At 38.9% G+C, this 19,101-nt stretch overlaps 1 protein-coding gene across 1 annotated transcript in view; it reads right to left on the bottom strand.

Moving 5' to 3' along the window:
• Positions 1 to 3,263: 3,263 nt before the first annotated feature.
• The window catches only part of LOC121389792 (fibroblast growth factor receptor 3-like), a 31,319-nt gene continuing 15,481 nt past the window's right edge, over positions 3,264 to 19,101 (bottom strand). Inside the window, exons 7-15 of the mRNA XM_041521442.1 lie at positions 18,152 to 18,298; positions 16,966 to 17,179; positions 15,004 to 15,150; positions 13,801 to 13,954; positions 12,978 to 13,088; positions 11,289 to 11,358; positions 10,050 to 10,237; positions 8,278 to 8,406; positions 3,264 to 5,444 (exon numbers count right to left, since the gene is read on the bottom strand). Coding sequence (XP_041377376.1) covers positions 5,367 to 5,444; positions 8,278 to 8,406; positions 10,050 to 10,237; positions 11,289 to 11,358; positions 12,978 to 13,088; positions 13,801 to 13,954; positions 15,004 to 15,150; positions 16,966 to 17,179; positions 18,152 to 18,298 — 1,238 coding nt within the window. The 3' untranslated portion in view covers positions 3,264 to 5,366. The remainder of the gene's footprint in view (positions 5,445 to 8,277; positions 8,407 to 10,049; positions 10,238 to 11,288; positions 11,359 to 12,977; positions 13,089 to 13,800; positions 13,955 to 15,003; positions 15,151 to 16,965; positions 17,180 to 18,151; positions 18,299 to 19,101) is intronic.

Below are 19,101 nucleotides of genomic sequence, written 5' to 3'. Positions count from 1 at the left end.
AACACGTCATTGAACCTCACTCAGTACTAAACACTCAACATTTCTTATACATATATATATGGTAATAAATACTTAGATACTGTCAGTGGTGGATGACGTAGAGATATTTATTCAAACAACTTATGGTATACACTCCATCTTTTAATAAATTCATTACCGGTATATTTCATTTTACTGGAATACATTTTTTTTTTCTAATATATAATAAGAATGTATATGAATTTTTAATATTTTAATATCTAGCGATTTCTTCAGAAATTTTGAACTATATATAAATTGCTTTGTCAAAAGAGCAATGTCAATTATGATATTGTTCTTTGAGTGGCCAAGAAGAAAACTGGTACGAGAGGACATAACTATAATGTCTGCAGCTTTTATCCATTGCTCGACTTGTTTAATTAAATTTTGGACGTGTACACAATAAAAAAAAAATGCGTATACGCATTCTATTGTAACTTTATCTAGATGTATTACAGATTTGTGGATTATCCAAACTTAGGGTCTATTTTCATGGGTTGAAACTAGGGTCCGCGTCTTTAAAGGTTAACTTTATAGTGAAGTTAAAACCACACCAAATTTTTTTTTGCCAAGTTGTCAGATTTCAGGACATGTTTATTTCCTAAATGTATATTTTGATTTCCAAATAAAGGCTGTTTTAATTTTATAAAAAAATTATGGAATATTCTGGCTTAAAAATAGCTTTTAGGCTCAAATGAAAAATTACCAATGGTTAACTCTTAAATAGTGACATAGTTTGTATGAATTTCACTGAAATAGTGACGTAATTTGTATGTTTTTCCCCCATCTGATCTATAGTGTTAATATTGAAAACATTAAAATGTTGTCACATATAAGGGGCCGTCCATAATTTTCAACATTTTCACGAGCGTACAAATCGTATGCTTTTGACCCCCCCCCCCCCCCCCCCAAAAGTGTACATCCCTAAATGAAAAATGTTGATCGACATTTTTCATTTTCAAAAAAAGTGTATGCTGACCCCTTAACCCCCTCCCCCCTGCGTACGGTTTGTACGCTCGTGAAAATGTTGAAAATTATGGACGGCCCCTAAGGCATCCTTGGTTTGGGATACAATTTGGAATGCCTAGCATAGGTATAGACACTATGCAGCACTTACATGTATGTGGAAGCAGAAGAAGGAACAATCTATTTTACTTGTTATTGGGAATACAGAGTATACAGTAAAATAGATTTAACCCATACACATCACAGTTCGTAATTTTATAAAATTAAATTTTAAGATGCCTTTATACATTCAGTAGTTATACTGTATCAAAAATATAACAAAAATCTATTTTAAAAATTACAATCAATGGTGGATATTGGTTTCTTTGGTTTTGAATGTGGAATTAAAAAGATTTATGTCATTCTGAAAATAAAAACAACTATTGTAGAGTTATGTCATACAAAGTTATTTATACCCGTACATGGGACTGACGAAATAAATGATTTTACATCTGAGAATATTTTCAACAAGAATCCAATTCCATGTTTTAACAAGAAATCGATTCCATGTTTTAACAAGAAATCGATTCCATGTTTTAACAAGAAATCGATTCCATGTTTTAACAAGAAATCGATTCCATGTTTTTGACACAATAAATATTCTGATAACTGAAAATCATGGGAATGCAACTGGATCTTCAACACCACACAACCCCTCCCCCCCCCCCCCCCCCCCCCCCCCCCCCCAAAAAAAAACCCACCAGGAAAAACAATAATACTAAGCATCAAGTCTGAGGTCTGAGGTCTCTGGCCCAATGTTCAAGCAACATCAATTAAAAAATACAATTTGCACATCCAAACACATGTAATAATTACAATATTTACTGGCATCAAGTTACCAATGTAACATGGCAGAAGGAAGGAAGGAAATGGGTTTATTTAACGACGCACTCAACACATTTTATTTACGGTTATATGGCGTCGGACATATGGTGAAGGACCACACAGATACTGAGGGAGGAAACCTGCTGTCGTCACTTCATGGGCTAATTTTTCCTATTAGCAGCAAGGGATCTTTTATATGCACCATCCCATAGACAGGATAGCACATACCATGACCTTTGATGTACCAGTCATTGTGCACTGGTTAAATAGCGAGAGATAGCCCAATGGGCCCACCGACGGGGATCGATCCCAAACCGACCACGCATCAAGCTAGTGCTTTACCACTGGGCTATATCCCGCCCCCACCATTAATAGAAGTTTCAAAAATAAAAGTCAATGATATTTATTACATGTAGATCAGATGTTGAATTCATTGTGTCGCTTATCACAGTGTCAAAACAAGCACTGTCAGAGTACTGCTAAAGCAATACATGTCCCCTTTTGGGACCAACACATTTTTGTATCTCGTAAGTTCAAGGGCCGTAACTATCAAAAAAGGGTAAATCGCTATGAAAAGTTTAAAGTTGGTTTTTGTTTAACGACACCATTGATTTATTAATCATCGGCTAGTGGATGTCAAACATTTGGTAATTCTGACTCGTAGTCATCAGAGGAAACCTGCTACATTTTTCCTAATGAAGCACGGGATCTTTTATATGCATTTCCCCACAGACAGGAAAGCACATACCACAACCTTTGTCCAGTTGTGGTGCACTGGTTGGAATGAGAAAAAACGAATCATCAACTGAATGGATCCATCGAAGTGGTTCGATCCTGCACTGCAAGCACCTCAAGCGAGCACTCAACCGACTGAGCTAAATCCTGCCCCATCGCTATAACAGTAAAAACAACAATATACAAAATTTCAGTTCAATATTTTGAGGCACTGTGAAAAAAAATCCGTCCAATTATGTGGGACAGGCAGACAGACAGATGGACAGACAGAGCCACGGGGGACTAAAAATTAATAAAGAAACTAGATTCTCAAGGATCTTCATAGGTGGAATCCAAATGGATTTTACAGAAAATAAGATGGGCAAGTCAAGAATGAATAGATTTTTCTGTGATAACCATTGTAATAACACTAAATTCCATTTACAACACAAAATCAAGTCTGACCAGATTGTTTGTTGTGGCAGTGGGTTTCTTCTCCAACTGTAGATGATGTTAAACTTATACTTGTTAGACATAGTGCTAGGTGATAAAAAAAGAAAGAAATGTTTTATTTAACAATGCACTCAACACATTTACTTCACGGCGTAAATGGCATCAGACATATGGACACAGAGGAAACCCGCTGTTGCCATTTCATGAGCTACTCTTTTTGATTAGCAGCAAGGGATCTATTATATGCACCATCCCAAAGACAGGGTAGTACATACCACAGCCTTTGATATACCAGTCGTGGTGCACTGGCTGGAACGAGAAATAGCCCAATGGGCCCACCGACAGGGATCGATCCCACACCGACTGTGCATCATAGTGCCACGAGATAATCCTGTGGCAAAGCTCTTGCCTGGTTTGCAATCAATATAAGATCTATGACTGATCCTCATCAGTGGGCCCCATTTGACATTCCAGCAAAAGGCATGGAATGTACTGTCCTGTTTTGGATGGTGCATATAAAATATCCCTTGCTTCTAAACAGACTAGCCCATGGAATTAGAGCAGCAGGTTTCCTCTCTGATTATCTGTACGATTCTTAACCATACATGTATGTCCGACACCATACATGTATAACTGTAAATAAAAATATGTTGTCAGTAAATAATTACTGGATTGTTAACATCTATGATTGTTGACAAACGTAAGAATTTTTGTTTTGTTTAACATCACCACTAGAGCACATAACATTGGCCATTTCATGTCAAACATTTGGTAACTGTGACATAGTCTTCATAGGAAATCTAACTTTTACCATTATTAGCAGCAAGTGACATCATGTCAAACATTTGGTAACTGTGACATAGTCTTCATAGGAGATCTAACTTTTACCATTATTAGCAGCAAGTGACATCATGTCAAACATTTGGTAACTGTGACATAGTCTTCATAGGAGATCTAACTTTTACCATTATTAGCAGCAAGTGACATCATGTCAAACATTTGGTAACTGTGACATAGTCTTCATAGGAGATCTAACTTTTACCATTATTAGCAGCAAGTGACATCATGTCAAACATTTGGTAACTGTGACATAGTCTTCATAGGAAATCTAACTTTTACCATTATTAGCAGCAAGTGACATCATGACAAACATTTGGTAACTGTGACATAGTCTTCATAGGAGATCTAACTTTTACCATTATTAGCAGCAAGTGACATCATGTCAAACATTTGGTAACTGTGACATAGTCTTCATAGGAGATCTAACTTTTACCATTATTAGCAGCAAGTGACATCATGTCAAACATTTGGTAACTGTGACATAGTCTTCATAGGAGATCTAACTTTTACCATTATTAGCAGCAAGTGACATCATGTCAAACATTTGGTAACTGTGACATAGTCTTCATAGGAGATCTAACTTTTACCATTATTAGCAGCAAGTGACATCATGTCAAACATTTGGTAACTGTGACATAGTCTTCATAGGAGATCTAACTTTTACCATTATTAGCAACAAGTGACATCATGTCAAACATTTGGTAACTGTGACATAGTCTTCATAGGAAATCTAACTTTTACCATTATTAGCAGCAAGTGACATCATGTCAAACATTTGGTAACTGTGACATAGTCTTCATAGGAAATCTAACTTTTACCATTATTAGCAGCAAGTGACATCATGTCAAACATTTGGTAACTGTGACATAGTCTTCATAGGAAATCTAACTTTTACCATTATTAGCAGCAAGTGACATTTTATGTGCACTTTCCCACAGACAGGACAGTACAGTTATGGAGCACTGGCTGGAAATAGAAATAATCCAATGGGACCATTGATAGAGATCAATCCAAGACTGACTGTAAGTACTATACCATTGGGAAAGGCCCCGTCCTATTTTCCCATTAGCAGATCAATTATATGCACTTCCCCCACACAGGACAGCACATACCATCTCATTCCATTAGCAGCAAGGGATCAGTTATATTATGCACTAGCTTTCCCACACAGGACAGCACATACCATCTCATTCCATTAGCAGCAAGGGATCAATTATATTATGCACTAGCTTTCCCACACAGGACAGCACATACCATGGCTCTCCATTAGCAGTAATGGATAAATTATATGCACTTCCCAACACAGGACAGCACATACCATGGCATTCCATTAGCAGCAAGAGATCAGTTATATTATGCACTAGCTTGCCCACTCTATTAATTAAGTGCCTCGAGTCGAGACTCCAAAAGTTTTATAAGTACTAGGCCAGGTGTCGTTCGGATTTCAGTTTTATCTGTAATGCCTCAGTTACGTGATGTTGTGCGTTTGTTGATATTAGCAGGTGTCTCGTTCAGGTTTCAGTTTGTCTGTTAATCATCTTCTGGAAAGAGTGTGCCTGGTGTTGCATTTCCTTCAGAGTCAGTGCGACCTGCACAAAACAAAAGTTAATGCTGTATTTGTATATCCAGTGTCAGAAACTTAATACTATAATATAAATACCACTTAGTTTAACAATATACTGAGGCCTAACAGTATTGCAGAACTCTTTGCAAAAAATGATAGTCGCTTGAATTTGTATATCCAGTGTCAGAAAACTTAATACTATAATATAAATACCACTTAGTTTAACAATATACTGAGGCCGAACAGTATTGCAGAACTCTTTGCAAAAAATGATAGTCGCTTGAATTTGTATATCCAGTGTCAGAAAACTTAATACTATAATATAAATACCACTTAGTTTAACAATATACTGAGGCCTAACAGTATTGCAGAACTCTTTGCAAAAAATGATAGTCGCTTGAATTTGTATATCCAGTGTCAGAAAACTTAATACTATAATATAAATACCACTTAGTTTAACAATATACTGAGGCCTAACAGTATTGCAGAACTCTTTGCAAAAAATGATAGTCGCTAGAATTTGTATATCCAGTGTCAGAAAACTTAATACTATAATATAAATACCACTTAGTTTAACAATATACTGAGGCCTAACAGTATTGCAGAACTCTTTGCAAAAAATGATAGTCGCTAGATCACTATTTAACCTTTTTTTTCTTCCTGGTTTTGTTTTGTTTTGTTTTTTAATGCATTTTGGTTGGAGAGGGTGAGGGAATATACATGTAATAGGTTTGAACATTTTAAAAAATATAACTTTTTCTTTTCAGATTTTTCTAAATTTTTAAAATAATAAACTTTTTTTTTTTGGAAAACTCATAATCAGTTCTGGCCAGTTGTCAATCCTTGATATACGACTAAGTATCATATTTAAACACGCTGTTGTAGGTTAGTTACAGTGTTTTAAACAGTAATTTTATATAGAGAATAACTATTTAATGGCATCGGATATCTGCTTTCTCATTCGGCCTGAACAGGACAAAGCAGCTATTTGACGTCATTAACTAGTTATTATCTTTATCCTGCAGACCATAAAAAATAAGGGGAAAAGCTATTATTTCGGTTATTTCTGCCACATTGTACAATGACCTAGAGGTCAAATGAGCAATTTTGTAATGTAGCTTTGCATGTGACATCATATGAGTGATGTCAAAAGTGATAATCTGCTAGTATACGTTTATGACTTTGCTTCAATCGGTCATCATAATCAGTCAATAGAAACAGTGGTTGCAGGATAAATGTTTTGAAATTACATATGAAGAGTTTCATCGCAAAACGCGATAAACGCGATCTTAAAATCCATTGTGCGAACACCACTCAGACACTGTTCACACGTAGACAAACACAAGTTCAAATTCAGTTTTCAGCAAAACGCGATACAATTGTCTGAGGATATATCGCAGATTGCAGAGAAATTGACGTAGTGTTTATGGTAGTTTGGAATAAAACGTTTTTAGGTTTGGGTGTGTATATAGTGGTGTTCATCAAATTTTGCGATGAAACTCTTCATATATAGAGGATATTCCCCGAGTGTCTTGTGATATCATAATTTATCAGCATGAGTTGATAAAAGTATGAAATCTGAGGCTTGCCGAGGATTTTTATACTTTTATCAATGAGAGCTGATAAATTATGATATCACAAGACACGAGGGGGGGGTATTCTTTTTATCATCCATTATCATTCTTTTCATTTGTGACAATTCTAAACAATGTCAGTAATGTGGGTTGAATGTCACTATAATTTGGCAGCGGTAGACTCCTTAACTAGCAGAACGACAGTGGCGTGACGTCACAAATGATAGGTTTAACACTGAAACATACACAGTAACGTATCAAAATAATGTCTTGTGATTAAAATTTGACCAATCAAGATTATAAGAAGCAATATCTCCTGCGGAGAATATCGCAAGAGATATCACAAATTATAGTGCCAGTGATATCTCCTACAAAAGCTTTTAATGGATGATAAATCATTTTGGAATTGAAATCATCTTTCATACGGGTTCAAGGAACTGAGAACTCAGGTGCAGGTGCAAGGAATTGTTCAGGGGTGTCTGGGCTGTGGCACACAAAGTTTTTAAGGGGGTTTGGTAATGCTCTCCCCAAAAATATATTGTAAGGAAGAAATTCACTTGAAGTATGGGGGTTCAACCCCCCCTCTGCATATGTGCCTGGAACTGCTAAGTTAATCTCTAGCGATGTGTAAACAAGTGTGGAATTGTGTCAAACAAGATAAGCCGGAACACATCACAGGTATCAGAAGATGTCACAAACTGGATGAGACAGCAATATATATATATATACTGATGGAAAGAAATAAGGGAACACATCAAATTGTAGACCAAATTTAATTCACAACTAGCATAGTAATGTCTGTATTTCACACCAAGTTGTAATGCGGGACTGAATGTCTGTAGTGTTGAATGTGCTGCCTATATGTTCCCAGTCAACTTCTGACAATATCAATTGATTTTTGATGCAGTCATTATTTGTTGTTGCTATCTGTGATCCTTTATTTCTTTCCATCAGTATATACTGATTCACCTTTTAACTCAAGGGGGACAGTGGTGGAGTGCAATGCATACTCATTTTCAGAGTTGGTGGGTTGCCAGCGTCTGCCTGATTCCCGTTGCCTAGGTGACCATTGTGTTTACATTTGGAATTAAAAGTCTGGTTTTAAGGGGATATCCAGTTTTGAGAGGTTCTGTTTTGTACTGATATTTTAAAAGTGACTGTGAAAAATGTTCGGTTTTAAAATAATTCTGGTTTAGTGAGCGTTCACTTTTTATCTGGGTGAAAGTCAGTACTGGCCGAAACATAAACCCAATAACCACTGGACCATGGAGGTCTGGATCTCACCTGTTTCATGGTTGGTCGGTCAGGTGATTTCTGTGACCAGCAGCGTTGCATCAGATCTTTGTACTGGTGCAACATGTTAGGTAGGTTCGTTAGTCGTGGCCGACCGCCTCCCTTCACCATGTCCATTACCTGGAAAATAAAACATCTTTTATATGCATGTTTCATCAGATAGGACAGCACATACCATGGTCTTTGATATACCAGTCGTGGTGCACTGGTTGGGATGGGGAGGAACAATTAGAGAATGGGTCTACCAAAGGGATTCGATCCTTCTACCCAAGCACTTCAGACCATGGTATGTGCTGTCCTGTGTGGGAAGATGCATATAAAAGATCCCTTGCTACTAATGGAAAATGTAGCGGGTTTCCTCTCTAAGACTGTCAGAATTACCAAATGTTTGACATCCAGTAGCAGATGATTAATAAATCAATGTGCTCTAGTGGTGTCATTAAACAAAACAAAAATTAACTTTCTTCAGTTTCACGATGAAGCACCCAGCTTGATCTTTACCAGCTTGACTATAAACTTACCTCTTGTTCAACGGCGATCTCCTCGAATGGATCTTTACCAGCTTGACTATAAACTTACCTCTTGTTCAACGGCGATCTCCTCGAATGGATCTTTACCAGCTTGACTATAAACATACCTCTTGTTCAGTGGCGATCTCCTCAAATGGATCTTTACCAGTCTGATTATAAATATACCTCTTGTTCAGTGGCGATCTCCTCAAATGGATCTTTATCAGTATGATTATAAATGTACGTCTTGTTCAACGGCGATCTCCTCAAATGGATCTTTACCAGCTTGACTATAAACATACCTCTTGTTCAGTGGCGATCTCCTCAAATGGATCTTTATAAACGTATTTCTTGTTCAGTGGCGATCTCCTCAAATGGATCTATGCTAACTATAAACATACCTCTTGTTCAGTGGCGATCTCCTCGAATGGATCTTTATCAGTCTGACTATAAACGTACCTCTTTTTCAGTGGCAATCTCCTCAAATGGATCTGTGCTGACTATAAACATACCTCTTATTCAGTGGCTACATCCTCAAATGGATCTTTACCAGTCTGACTATAAACATACCTCTTGTTCAGCGGCGATCTCCATAATGGATCTTTACTGATTATAAATGTACCTCTTGTTCAGTGGCGATCTCCTGAAATGGATCTTTATAAACGTATTTCTTGTTCAGTGGCGATCTCCTCCAATGGATCTTTATAAATGTACCTCTTGTTTTCACTGGCAATCTCCTCGAATGGATCTTTATAAATGTACCTCTTGTTCAGTGGCGATCTCCTCAAATGGATCTTTATAAACGTATTTCTTGTTCAGTGGCGATCTCCTCCAATGGATCTTTATAAATGTACCTCTTGTTTTCACTGGCAATCTCCTCGAATGGATCTTTATAAATGTACCTCTTGTTCAGTGGCGATCTCCTCGAATGGATCTTTATAAACGTACCTTTTGTTCAGTGGCGATTTCCTTGAATGGATCTTTATGGATCTTTATAAATGTACCTATTGTTCAGTGGCAATCTCCTCGAATGGATCTTTATAAACATACCTCTTGTTCAGTGGCGATTTCCTTGACTGGATCTTTATGGATCTTTATAAATATACCTATTGTTCAGTGGCAATCACCTCGAATGGATCTTTATAAATGTACCTCTTGTTCAGTGGCGATCTCCTCGAATCGATCTTTATAAAGGTACCTCTTGCTCAGTGGCAATCTCCTCGAATGGATCTTTATGGATCTTTATAAACATACCTCTTGTTCAGTGGCGATCTCCTCGAATGGATCTTTCCGCATGAACAACTCCCACATGACAAGGCCAAACGAGAACACGTCAGCAGTCACAGTGATCACAGCATCGTCTTCGTGGACTGTCGGGTGTTCTAGGATCTCTGGCGCCGTCCACCGGATGTTAGCAGGGCAGGCGCTGTACTGACGACGACCTGTTAAGCAGATTACAACATGTACATGATAATGGCATGTATGATCAACAAGCATTCTGAGAGTACTGCTAAATTTTCATATCTCCTAAATTCAAGGGCCATAACTCTGTACAATGTCGTGAAAGTTGATATGTAACAGTATATGATAAAGCTATACACAAAACTTCAGCTCAATATCTTAAGGCTTTGTGAAAAAAACAAAAAACATCCAGAAAACAAACTTTTGTATCTCCTAAGTTCAAAGGCCATAGCTCTTTAAAAAATTTGTAAATTGCTATGAAAGTCAAACTTGATTTGTAACAGTACATCATAATTTCAATTCAATATCTCAAGGCATTGTGAAAAAAAATATTAAGAAAACTATATGCGGGACATACAGACATGTGGACAGACAGACAGGTAGACAGAGGGACAGACAGACAGGCAGAGGGACAGACAGACAGGCAGACAGACAGACAGACAGGTAGACAGACAGACAGGCAGACAGACAGACAGACAGACAGACAGGCAGACAGACAGACAGGTAGACAGACAGACAGGCAGACAGACAGACAGGTAGACAGAGGGACAGACAGACAGGCAGAGGGACAGACAGACAGGCAGACAGACAGGTAGACAGACATACAGACAGACATGTAGACAGACAGGTAGACAGGCAGACAGACAGGCAGGCAGACAGACAGACAGACAGACAGACAGACAGACAGACAGACAGACAGACAGACAGACAGACAGACAGACAGACAGGCGGACTGACAGGTGAACAGACATATGCAATGTGAATGGTGTGTGGCACTGACAGCCCAAAAAAAACAAGCACTTGTTACGGCTGGAGAGAGAGACAAGGACCGGGAAGTGGAGGTGGACAGCAAAACAAGTTGAAAGCTAGGAGAAGCTGCCAGATCAGGAAGAAATGAGATGGAAGTCAAAAGAGAGAAAGGACAGGAGTGAGTGGGATAAATAATAAAATAAAATATAAAATAATTAAAACAAAATAATAAAAAAATACATCAGCCGTATCTGTAATTATAGTAATGTTTTAACCACTTACAGCAGCAGTCATCTCGTGTACACTGTTGTCTTAAAGGCTGCAGCAACTTCGTCAGTCCAAAGTCAGCAACCTAAAGAACAGAAAAAAAGGATTGTCTTGTTTAATGACACCACTAGAGCACACTGATTTATTAATCATCGGCTATTGGATGTCAAACATTTGGAAAATAATTGCAGACATTACCATTTAAAGGAGAGGACAATTAAGGCATTTGGCCTGGTATGCATATTCAACGATATATAATGCACATTATTGCTTAATATCAACATGTATAATCGTATAGTTAATTAATAAAACGGTTAAATGTGACGGCTATTATATATAACGGGCGCAGCCATTTTGTACCATCTCAGTGAGTACGCCCTCTGGCAAGCTAGTGGTTACATAATACTTAACCTACGTACTGAAATGATACACGGAGTGTTTTCTTAGTTAATTGGTCTATGCTGTTAGTTGCTTCTACCTGTGATTCCTAATTGGCAGGTGTGTATTTGATTGGTAACCAGACAAGCCAATTAATTGACGCTGTCTAGACACAAAAATACATACCGGTATTGTGGAATATTACCTGTCGCCCCTAAAATTGTAATGGACATGGTTTATTACTGTAAATAGTTCTGTAAAACTATTGATTAAGTAGACTTTTCCATGTAAAACCACAGAACTGACCAATTACGTAGTCCCAAAGAAAAGAAAATTATCACTTGGGTATCGTGGGTTGTCGTTTTTGCTCCAACGTAGCATATCAATAGGCCTAATAGTGTACATTTTTCCTTTGGATTATTTAACAGAGAAAAATACTATAACCCCATTTTGTTCCGTTAATGCAACTTGAAATATATTTAGTTAAATAGTTTATTATATTATTACGTCATTTATGCTGTTTTACAAGTCAGGTTGATCAAAGAGAAGCGCCTTGTCGAAAATTACTGCTGAAACTAGTTGAAGAAGAGTAATTTTTATCTCCCCTTTATATAAAAAAAACAGTCCGGTTTTGTCCATGTTGAAAACATCTTCGGGTGCATAATCTTTTAACACTTTCTTCAGTTCTTCTCTCCCACTAACCACTGCATTCTTGTCGGCACTTGCTGCTTCTCCTTCGTACACGTGTTTGGCAACGTTGTGACTAGACTTGAATCGTGACAGCCACCCACGAGAGAAAGCGAAGTCGGTTACGTTCATCTTTTCTCCCAGACTTTTGACCTTTGCAATTAACATTTGGTCATTGATTGCTGCATTCCGACTGGACATGTCACTTAGCCACAGGTTCAATCAGCAGCGACCCGTCAAACGAAGCAAATTTGCCTTTACTTTTTATATTTGGTTCAGAATTATGACCGTCTGGTTCTGGAAGCTGAATATCTGGATTAATGAATAACTTTACTGAGTGGTCGTTTCGTTTTGCAAAAAAAACCGTCCGTAAGGTGAGGATTCCGGAATACTGGAGTCCAGACTAATGAGGTTCCACTGTATATGGCATTGGACATATGGTTAAGGACCACATAGATATTGAGAGAGGAAACCCGCTGTCGCCACTTCATGGGCTACTCTTTAGGATTAGCAGCAAGGGATCTTTTATATGCATTATCCCATAGACAGGATATTACATACCACGGCCTTTGTTAAACCAGTTGTGGAGCACTGGCTGGAATGAGAAATAGCCCAATGGGGCACAAGATAATTAATTACCTTGGCTGTGTCGTCGTCATGGAGAAACAGATTTCCACAGCGCAGGTCGCGGTGGATGATCGGAGGTTTCGTGGAATGTAGAAACGCCACGCCGTCGGCTACATGAGAGCACTGCAAACAAACAGTTAAAATTTGTTTAACGACACCACTAGAGCACACAGATTTATTAATCATCAGATATTGGGTGTGAAACACCATCAGCTATATGAGAGCACTATAAAAAAAGTTAAAATTAAGATTTTGAAAACAAATATATAAACTCATGTCAAGAGGTTAAATATGTGATGTCAGTCATGCATCATTCTTTCATAATGTGTAAGACATATTTCCAAGATAATTAATGTTTTATGAGCATATTAAAATTTTAATATTCTACCATAAATTACCCCAGTATACAAAGGTTATGTGCAGATATATTAATCTGTAGCTATATATATATAATAAAAATAAAGTTTAATGTTATTTTGTTTAATGACACCACTAGAGCACATTGATTTATTAATCATTGGCTATTGGACATCAACATTTGGTAACTTTCACATGTAGTCTTAGAGAGGAAACTCACAAAAAAATTTCATTAGTAGCAAGGGAACTTTTATATGAACTATATCCCACAGACAGGATAGCACATACCATGGCCTTTGATATATCCTTTATGGTGCACTGGCTAGAATAAGAAATAGCCCAATGGGTCCACTGACAGGGATAGATACTACAATGACCGCGCATCAGGCAAGCACTTTACCATGAGGCTACGTCCCGAACCCACACTACAAATAACAGTAAAAACAGGAGTTAGGAACGGATCAAGTGAGAGACTTACAATCCTAATTCGTTGTGGCCAGGTCAGCTGGAAATCTTTGATCTTGAGGAGGTCCTTCAAACAGCTTCCAGTCACGTAGTCGGTGACGATGCATGGGTGTTTGCCGTCGATGCAGAGACCAAGGACTGCCACAATATTCTTGTGTCGCTGACGACTGAAAACACCAACAGATTTACAGGACATTAAACAAGCTTCCGTTTCATATCATGTTCATGTCCCAAGTGAAGTAATTTTCAGTTGTCACGAGCTTTAGCGAAAGTCAATGAAAATTATTTCACGAGGGACATAAATATGATACGAAATGGTAGCGTTTTTAATATCCTATTTATTACCCATAATCAATGTTAATTTATATCCCTCAACTCATTTGGTTTACCTTCCTATAAGGTTACAGTGCACCAATCGATGACATCGTGTGACATTGAAGTGTTACGTCCCACTTGGCGTATCACTTTGATATGTACAAAGATAAAGTTTCTTTTGTTTAACGACACCAATGGACCACATTGATTAATTAATCATCAGCTACTTGATGTCAAACATTTGGTAATTCCGACTCGTAATCATCAGAAGAAACCCGCTACATTTTTCCTAATGCAGCAAGGGATCTTTTTATATGCTCTTTCCCACAGACAGGAAAGCCCATACCACAGCCTTTGTCCAGTTGCAGTGTACTGGTTATAACAAGAAAAAAACCTAATCAGCTGAATGGATCCACCGAGGTGGTTCGATCCTGCGACACAAGCACCTCCAGCAAGCACTCAACCGAATGAGCTAAATGCCGCCCCCATGTACAAAGATATTTTTTAATCATATGGGTAATAAAATATAGCATCAGCCTCAAGCTTTTGAGATCAATGGGAAAAAAACAACTTATTTGTATACAAACAAATGAATCAATTAAAAATTATTTGAACTACAGAATAAGAAGAACAAATGTTGTGCTTCTTGTTTTTGTTGGCCCCAATATAGCGTGCCCCCCCTCCCCAAATCTAAAATCCAGAATACGCCATCGGTCCTCTAAAACTAGTTGAAGAAGATTAATTTTTAGCTCCCCTTTATATAGTATCAATATGCTAATATCATAAATGGCTCCCCATCTTAGGGAAGCAGTTAAATACGCCTCTCATTTTTTCTTTACAGCAAGGTCTATAATTGTCTGCTGAATCTCATAAGGACTGATTCACTAATCAGTATAATGACCTGAGAAACCAGACTTCACTCTTCATCAGTTCAGTGATGTGGTCTGTGACCTGGTTGCCGTGGATATTGATTGTAAGTCGTTTGAGCGCCACCGCCGTGTCCTGCCACTCTGCAATGTGCGTGTCACCAAATATCCCACCTCCAAGTCTGAAAAGAAAGGAATGTTTCAGTGGTCGTCAGCTGCTGAATATGGTAACTAAGAAACATCAAGTTCCAACAGAACAGAACAGAACACAACAGCACTTTATTATGCTCAGGGTCATCATTCGATGGCATTTGAGGAACACATATATAAATATCAGGGGTAGGGGGAAATAAAATTGTCAATGGGTCCCACGTGATGTCATCTACTCACCTCTGTCTACTCTATTTACCTCTGTCCCATATCTGTGAATCTACTCCATATTTAATCTACTTACTTCTGTCTAATCCACTCAGTTCTGTCCCATCTACTCGCCTCTATCCCATCTACTCGCTTCTGTCCCATCTACTCACTTCTATCCCATCTACTCACTTCTGTCCCATCTACTCACTTCTATCCCATCAACTCACCTCTGTCCCATCTCAGTGCTGTCTAATCTACTCACCTCTGTCCCATCACAATGCTGTCTAATCTACTCACCTCTGTCCCATCTCGATGCTGTCTAACCTAATCACCTCTGTCCCATCTTGATGCTGTCTAACCTAATCACCTCTGTCCTATTTTGATGCTGTCTAACCTACTCACCTCTGTCCCATCTCGATGCTGTCTAACCTACTCACCTCTGTCCCATCTTGATGCTGTCTAATCTACCCACTTCTGTCCCATCTCGATGCTGTCTAATCTACTCACTTCTGTCCCATCTTGATGCTGTCTAACCTAATCACCTCTGTCCCATCTTCATGCTGTCTAACCTAATCACCTCTATCCTATCTTGATGCTGTCTAATCTACTCACATGTGTCCCATCTCGATGCTGTCTAATCTACTCACCTCTATCCCATTTCGATGCTGTCTAACCTACTCACCTCTGTCCCATCTTGATGCTGTCTAATCTACTCACTTCTGTCCCATCTCGACACTGTCTAACCTACTCACCTCTGTCCCATCTTGATGCTGTCTAATCTAGTCACCTCTGTCCCATCTTGATGCTGTCTAATCTACTCACCTCTATCCCATTTCGATGCTGTCTAACCTACTCACCTCTGTCCCATCTTGATGCTGTCTAATCTACTCACTTCTGTCCCATCTCGATGCTGTCTAATCTACTCACCTCTGTCCCATCTTGATGCTGTCTAACCTAATCACCTCTGTCCCATCTTGATGCTGTCTAACCTACTCACCTCTGTCCCATCTTGATGCTGTCTAACCTAATCACCTCTGTCCCATCTTGATGCTGTCTAACCTAATCACCTCTGTCCCATCTTCATGCTGTCTAACCTAATCACCTCTGTCCCATCTTGATGCTGTCTAACCTAATCACCTCTGTCCCATCTTGATGCTGTCTAACCTAATCACCTCTGTCCCATCTTGATGCTGTCTAACCTAATCACCTCTGTCCTATCTTGATGCTGTCTAACCTACTCACCTCTGTCCCATCTCGATGCTGTCTAATCTACTCACCTCTGTCCCATCTCGATGCTGTCTAACCTAATCACCTCTGTCCTATCTTGATGCTGTCTAACCTAATCACCTCTCCTCTATCCTATCTTGATGCTGTCTAACCTACTCACCTTATCCTATCTTGATGCTGTCTAATCTACTCACCTCTATCCCATCTCAATGCTGTCTAACTTAATCACCTCTGTCCCATCTTGATGCTGTCTAATCTACTCACTTCTGTCCCACCTACTCACTTCTGTCCCATCTTGATGCTGTAAAATATACTCACTTATGTCCCATCTCGATGCTGTCTAGTCTACTCACCTCTGTCCCATCTACTCACTTCTGTCCCATCTAATCACCTCTGTCTCACCTACTCACCTTTGTCCCATCTCGATGCTGTCAAAGGGGATGAGAGGATCATCCAGCACGGGAAGCAGTTTTTTCTTCAGACTTGACTCTGTCTCGTAGTCTCTGTAAGCATAGCGTGATGATTGGGAGACCGACGGGTGGCGGGTGTTGTTGCTATGGATACCATTGTCCATGGTGGAGGCGAGTCGTAATCCTGGAGTCATGTTAGACTGTGCGGCTGGTCCTGAAACAGAAAAAAACCCAGGAAAGGAATGTTTATTTTGTTTAAGATCTGACATTTTGTGGAATGAAGACTGCACCATAGTTACATGAGAGTACTGCAAATAGCAAATAAATTAATGTTTAAAGATTGAGTCAATTTCTATGTACATGTAGAATGGAAGAATGGAGGGATGGACAAAAGTACAGATGATTTAAGGATACCTCAGCACAAAAGAAAATTGGCCAGTGTATGAGTATCAGGAAGGTATATACATGAATGGCGTACTGCTGAAGTTTTATTTTAATGATGGTAAAGAGATTATTATACGAGCTTGTGTGTCGTACTGATTTTACGAAACGAGTGTCAGGAGTTTTGTATTGCCAGAGCGAGAGCAGGGATAATACATGAATCCTGACATGAGTTTCATAAAATCAGTATGACTCACACACGAGTGTAATAATTTCTTTATTATCCATACTATTATTGTTGTTTTTTTCTTCTGAATAACAAGACCCAACTCGAAATGTTTCAACCACAACTAGAAGGAGACAACGAAATGACGTCATATTTCAAATGCACAGTCTGAGCTAATTACAAATTACGTCATCACACATGTTATTACACATGTGCTTTATATGATTATTATTAACTCGGTTATGTTGATCCATATGGATAATACAAGTTTATCACAAGCATAGCCATATGGGCTCCCATTTTTGTAGGGGGGGGCAGGCTGGGTTTTGCCCGAATTAAATGAAAATGCACAAATTTACTACCAAACAGATATATAGGGTTACAAAACAAATGACTAGGCATTTTTACTAATTTTGCATGTGAAATAATGGAAATACATAGTAAAAAGGTCTCAGGTTAGTACATTTTGTCCGAATATCTCTATCGTTTTTGCCTGAATTTGAGAATTTTCTATAGCACTAGGCACTGCCCCCTGTCCACCCCCCTTCTTGTACACTTATGATAAAAAGTACAACATACCAGGCAGTTTGTAGTAAATCTGTAAATGTGTTCGCTTGACATAACACAGACAACCAATGACGGCCGCCACAAACATCAGCCCCAGGATGACGCCCACCATGACAAACACCATGCTACGATCAGCAATATTGCCGTCGTTTACCACTCCTGTAAAACAATGTGATTTAGTTAGTAGTATAGGTGGGATGTCAAAAACAAAAACAAGCAAGAAAAAAACAAAGGAAGGTATATTTGTTTTAAGGTACAGTTTTAAATTACATTTATTTGGTGTCTTTGGGTTATTTTTTCAGTAGGAAAGGGAGGGAGGGAGGAAGGGGGAGAGAGAGAGAGAGAGAGAGAGAGAGAGAGAGAGAGAGAGAGAGAGAGAGAGAGAGAGAGAGAGAGAGAGAGAGAGAGAGAGAGAGAGAGAGAGAGAGAGAGAGAGAGAGAGAGAGAGAGAGAGAGGGGGGAGGGAGAGAGAGGGAGAGAGAGGGGGGAGAGAGAGAGAGAGAGGGGGAGTGGGAGAGAGACAGAGACAGAAAGGGAGGGAGGAAGGGGGAGAGAGAGAGAGAGAGAGAGAGAGAGAGAGAGAGAGAGAGAGAGAGAGGGGAGGGGGAGTGGGAGAGAGACAGAGAGAGAGAGAGAGAGAGAGAGAGAGACAGAGAGATAGAGACAGATACAGAGATATAGACAGATACAGACAGAGACAGAGACACAGAGCAAGAAAGAGAGATGGAGAGAGAGAGAGAGAGAGAGAGAGAGAGAGAGAGAGAGAAAAAGAAACAGAGAAACAGACAGCCATATTAAAAAGAGAAACTAGCACATAATCATATAATTATTGTGTAACTTGTACTGCTGATTAGCTACTGCTGAAATTAATGCTCTACATTGTCTCACTTGTACAGGTACTCAAGTCCTGTGAACGGACTCGAGTCCTACTAGACTCGACCCGTGCCCGAGTACTCGTGGTA

The sequence above is a fragment of the Gigantopelta aegis genome, chromosome 15, assembly GCF_016097555.1.
Source record: "Gigantopelta aegis isolate Gae_Host chromosome 15, Gae_host_genome, whole genome shotgun sequence".
NCBI lineage: Eukaryota > Metazoa > Mollusca > Gastropoda > Neomphalida > Peltospiridae > Gigantopelta > Gigantopelta aegis.
Note: the sequence above shows the minus strand (reverse complement) of the source record. Positions and strands in the feature narration are given on the sequence as shown.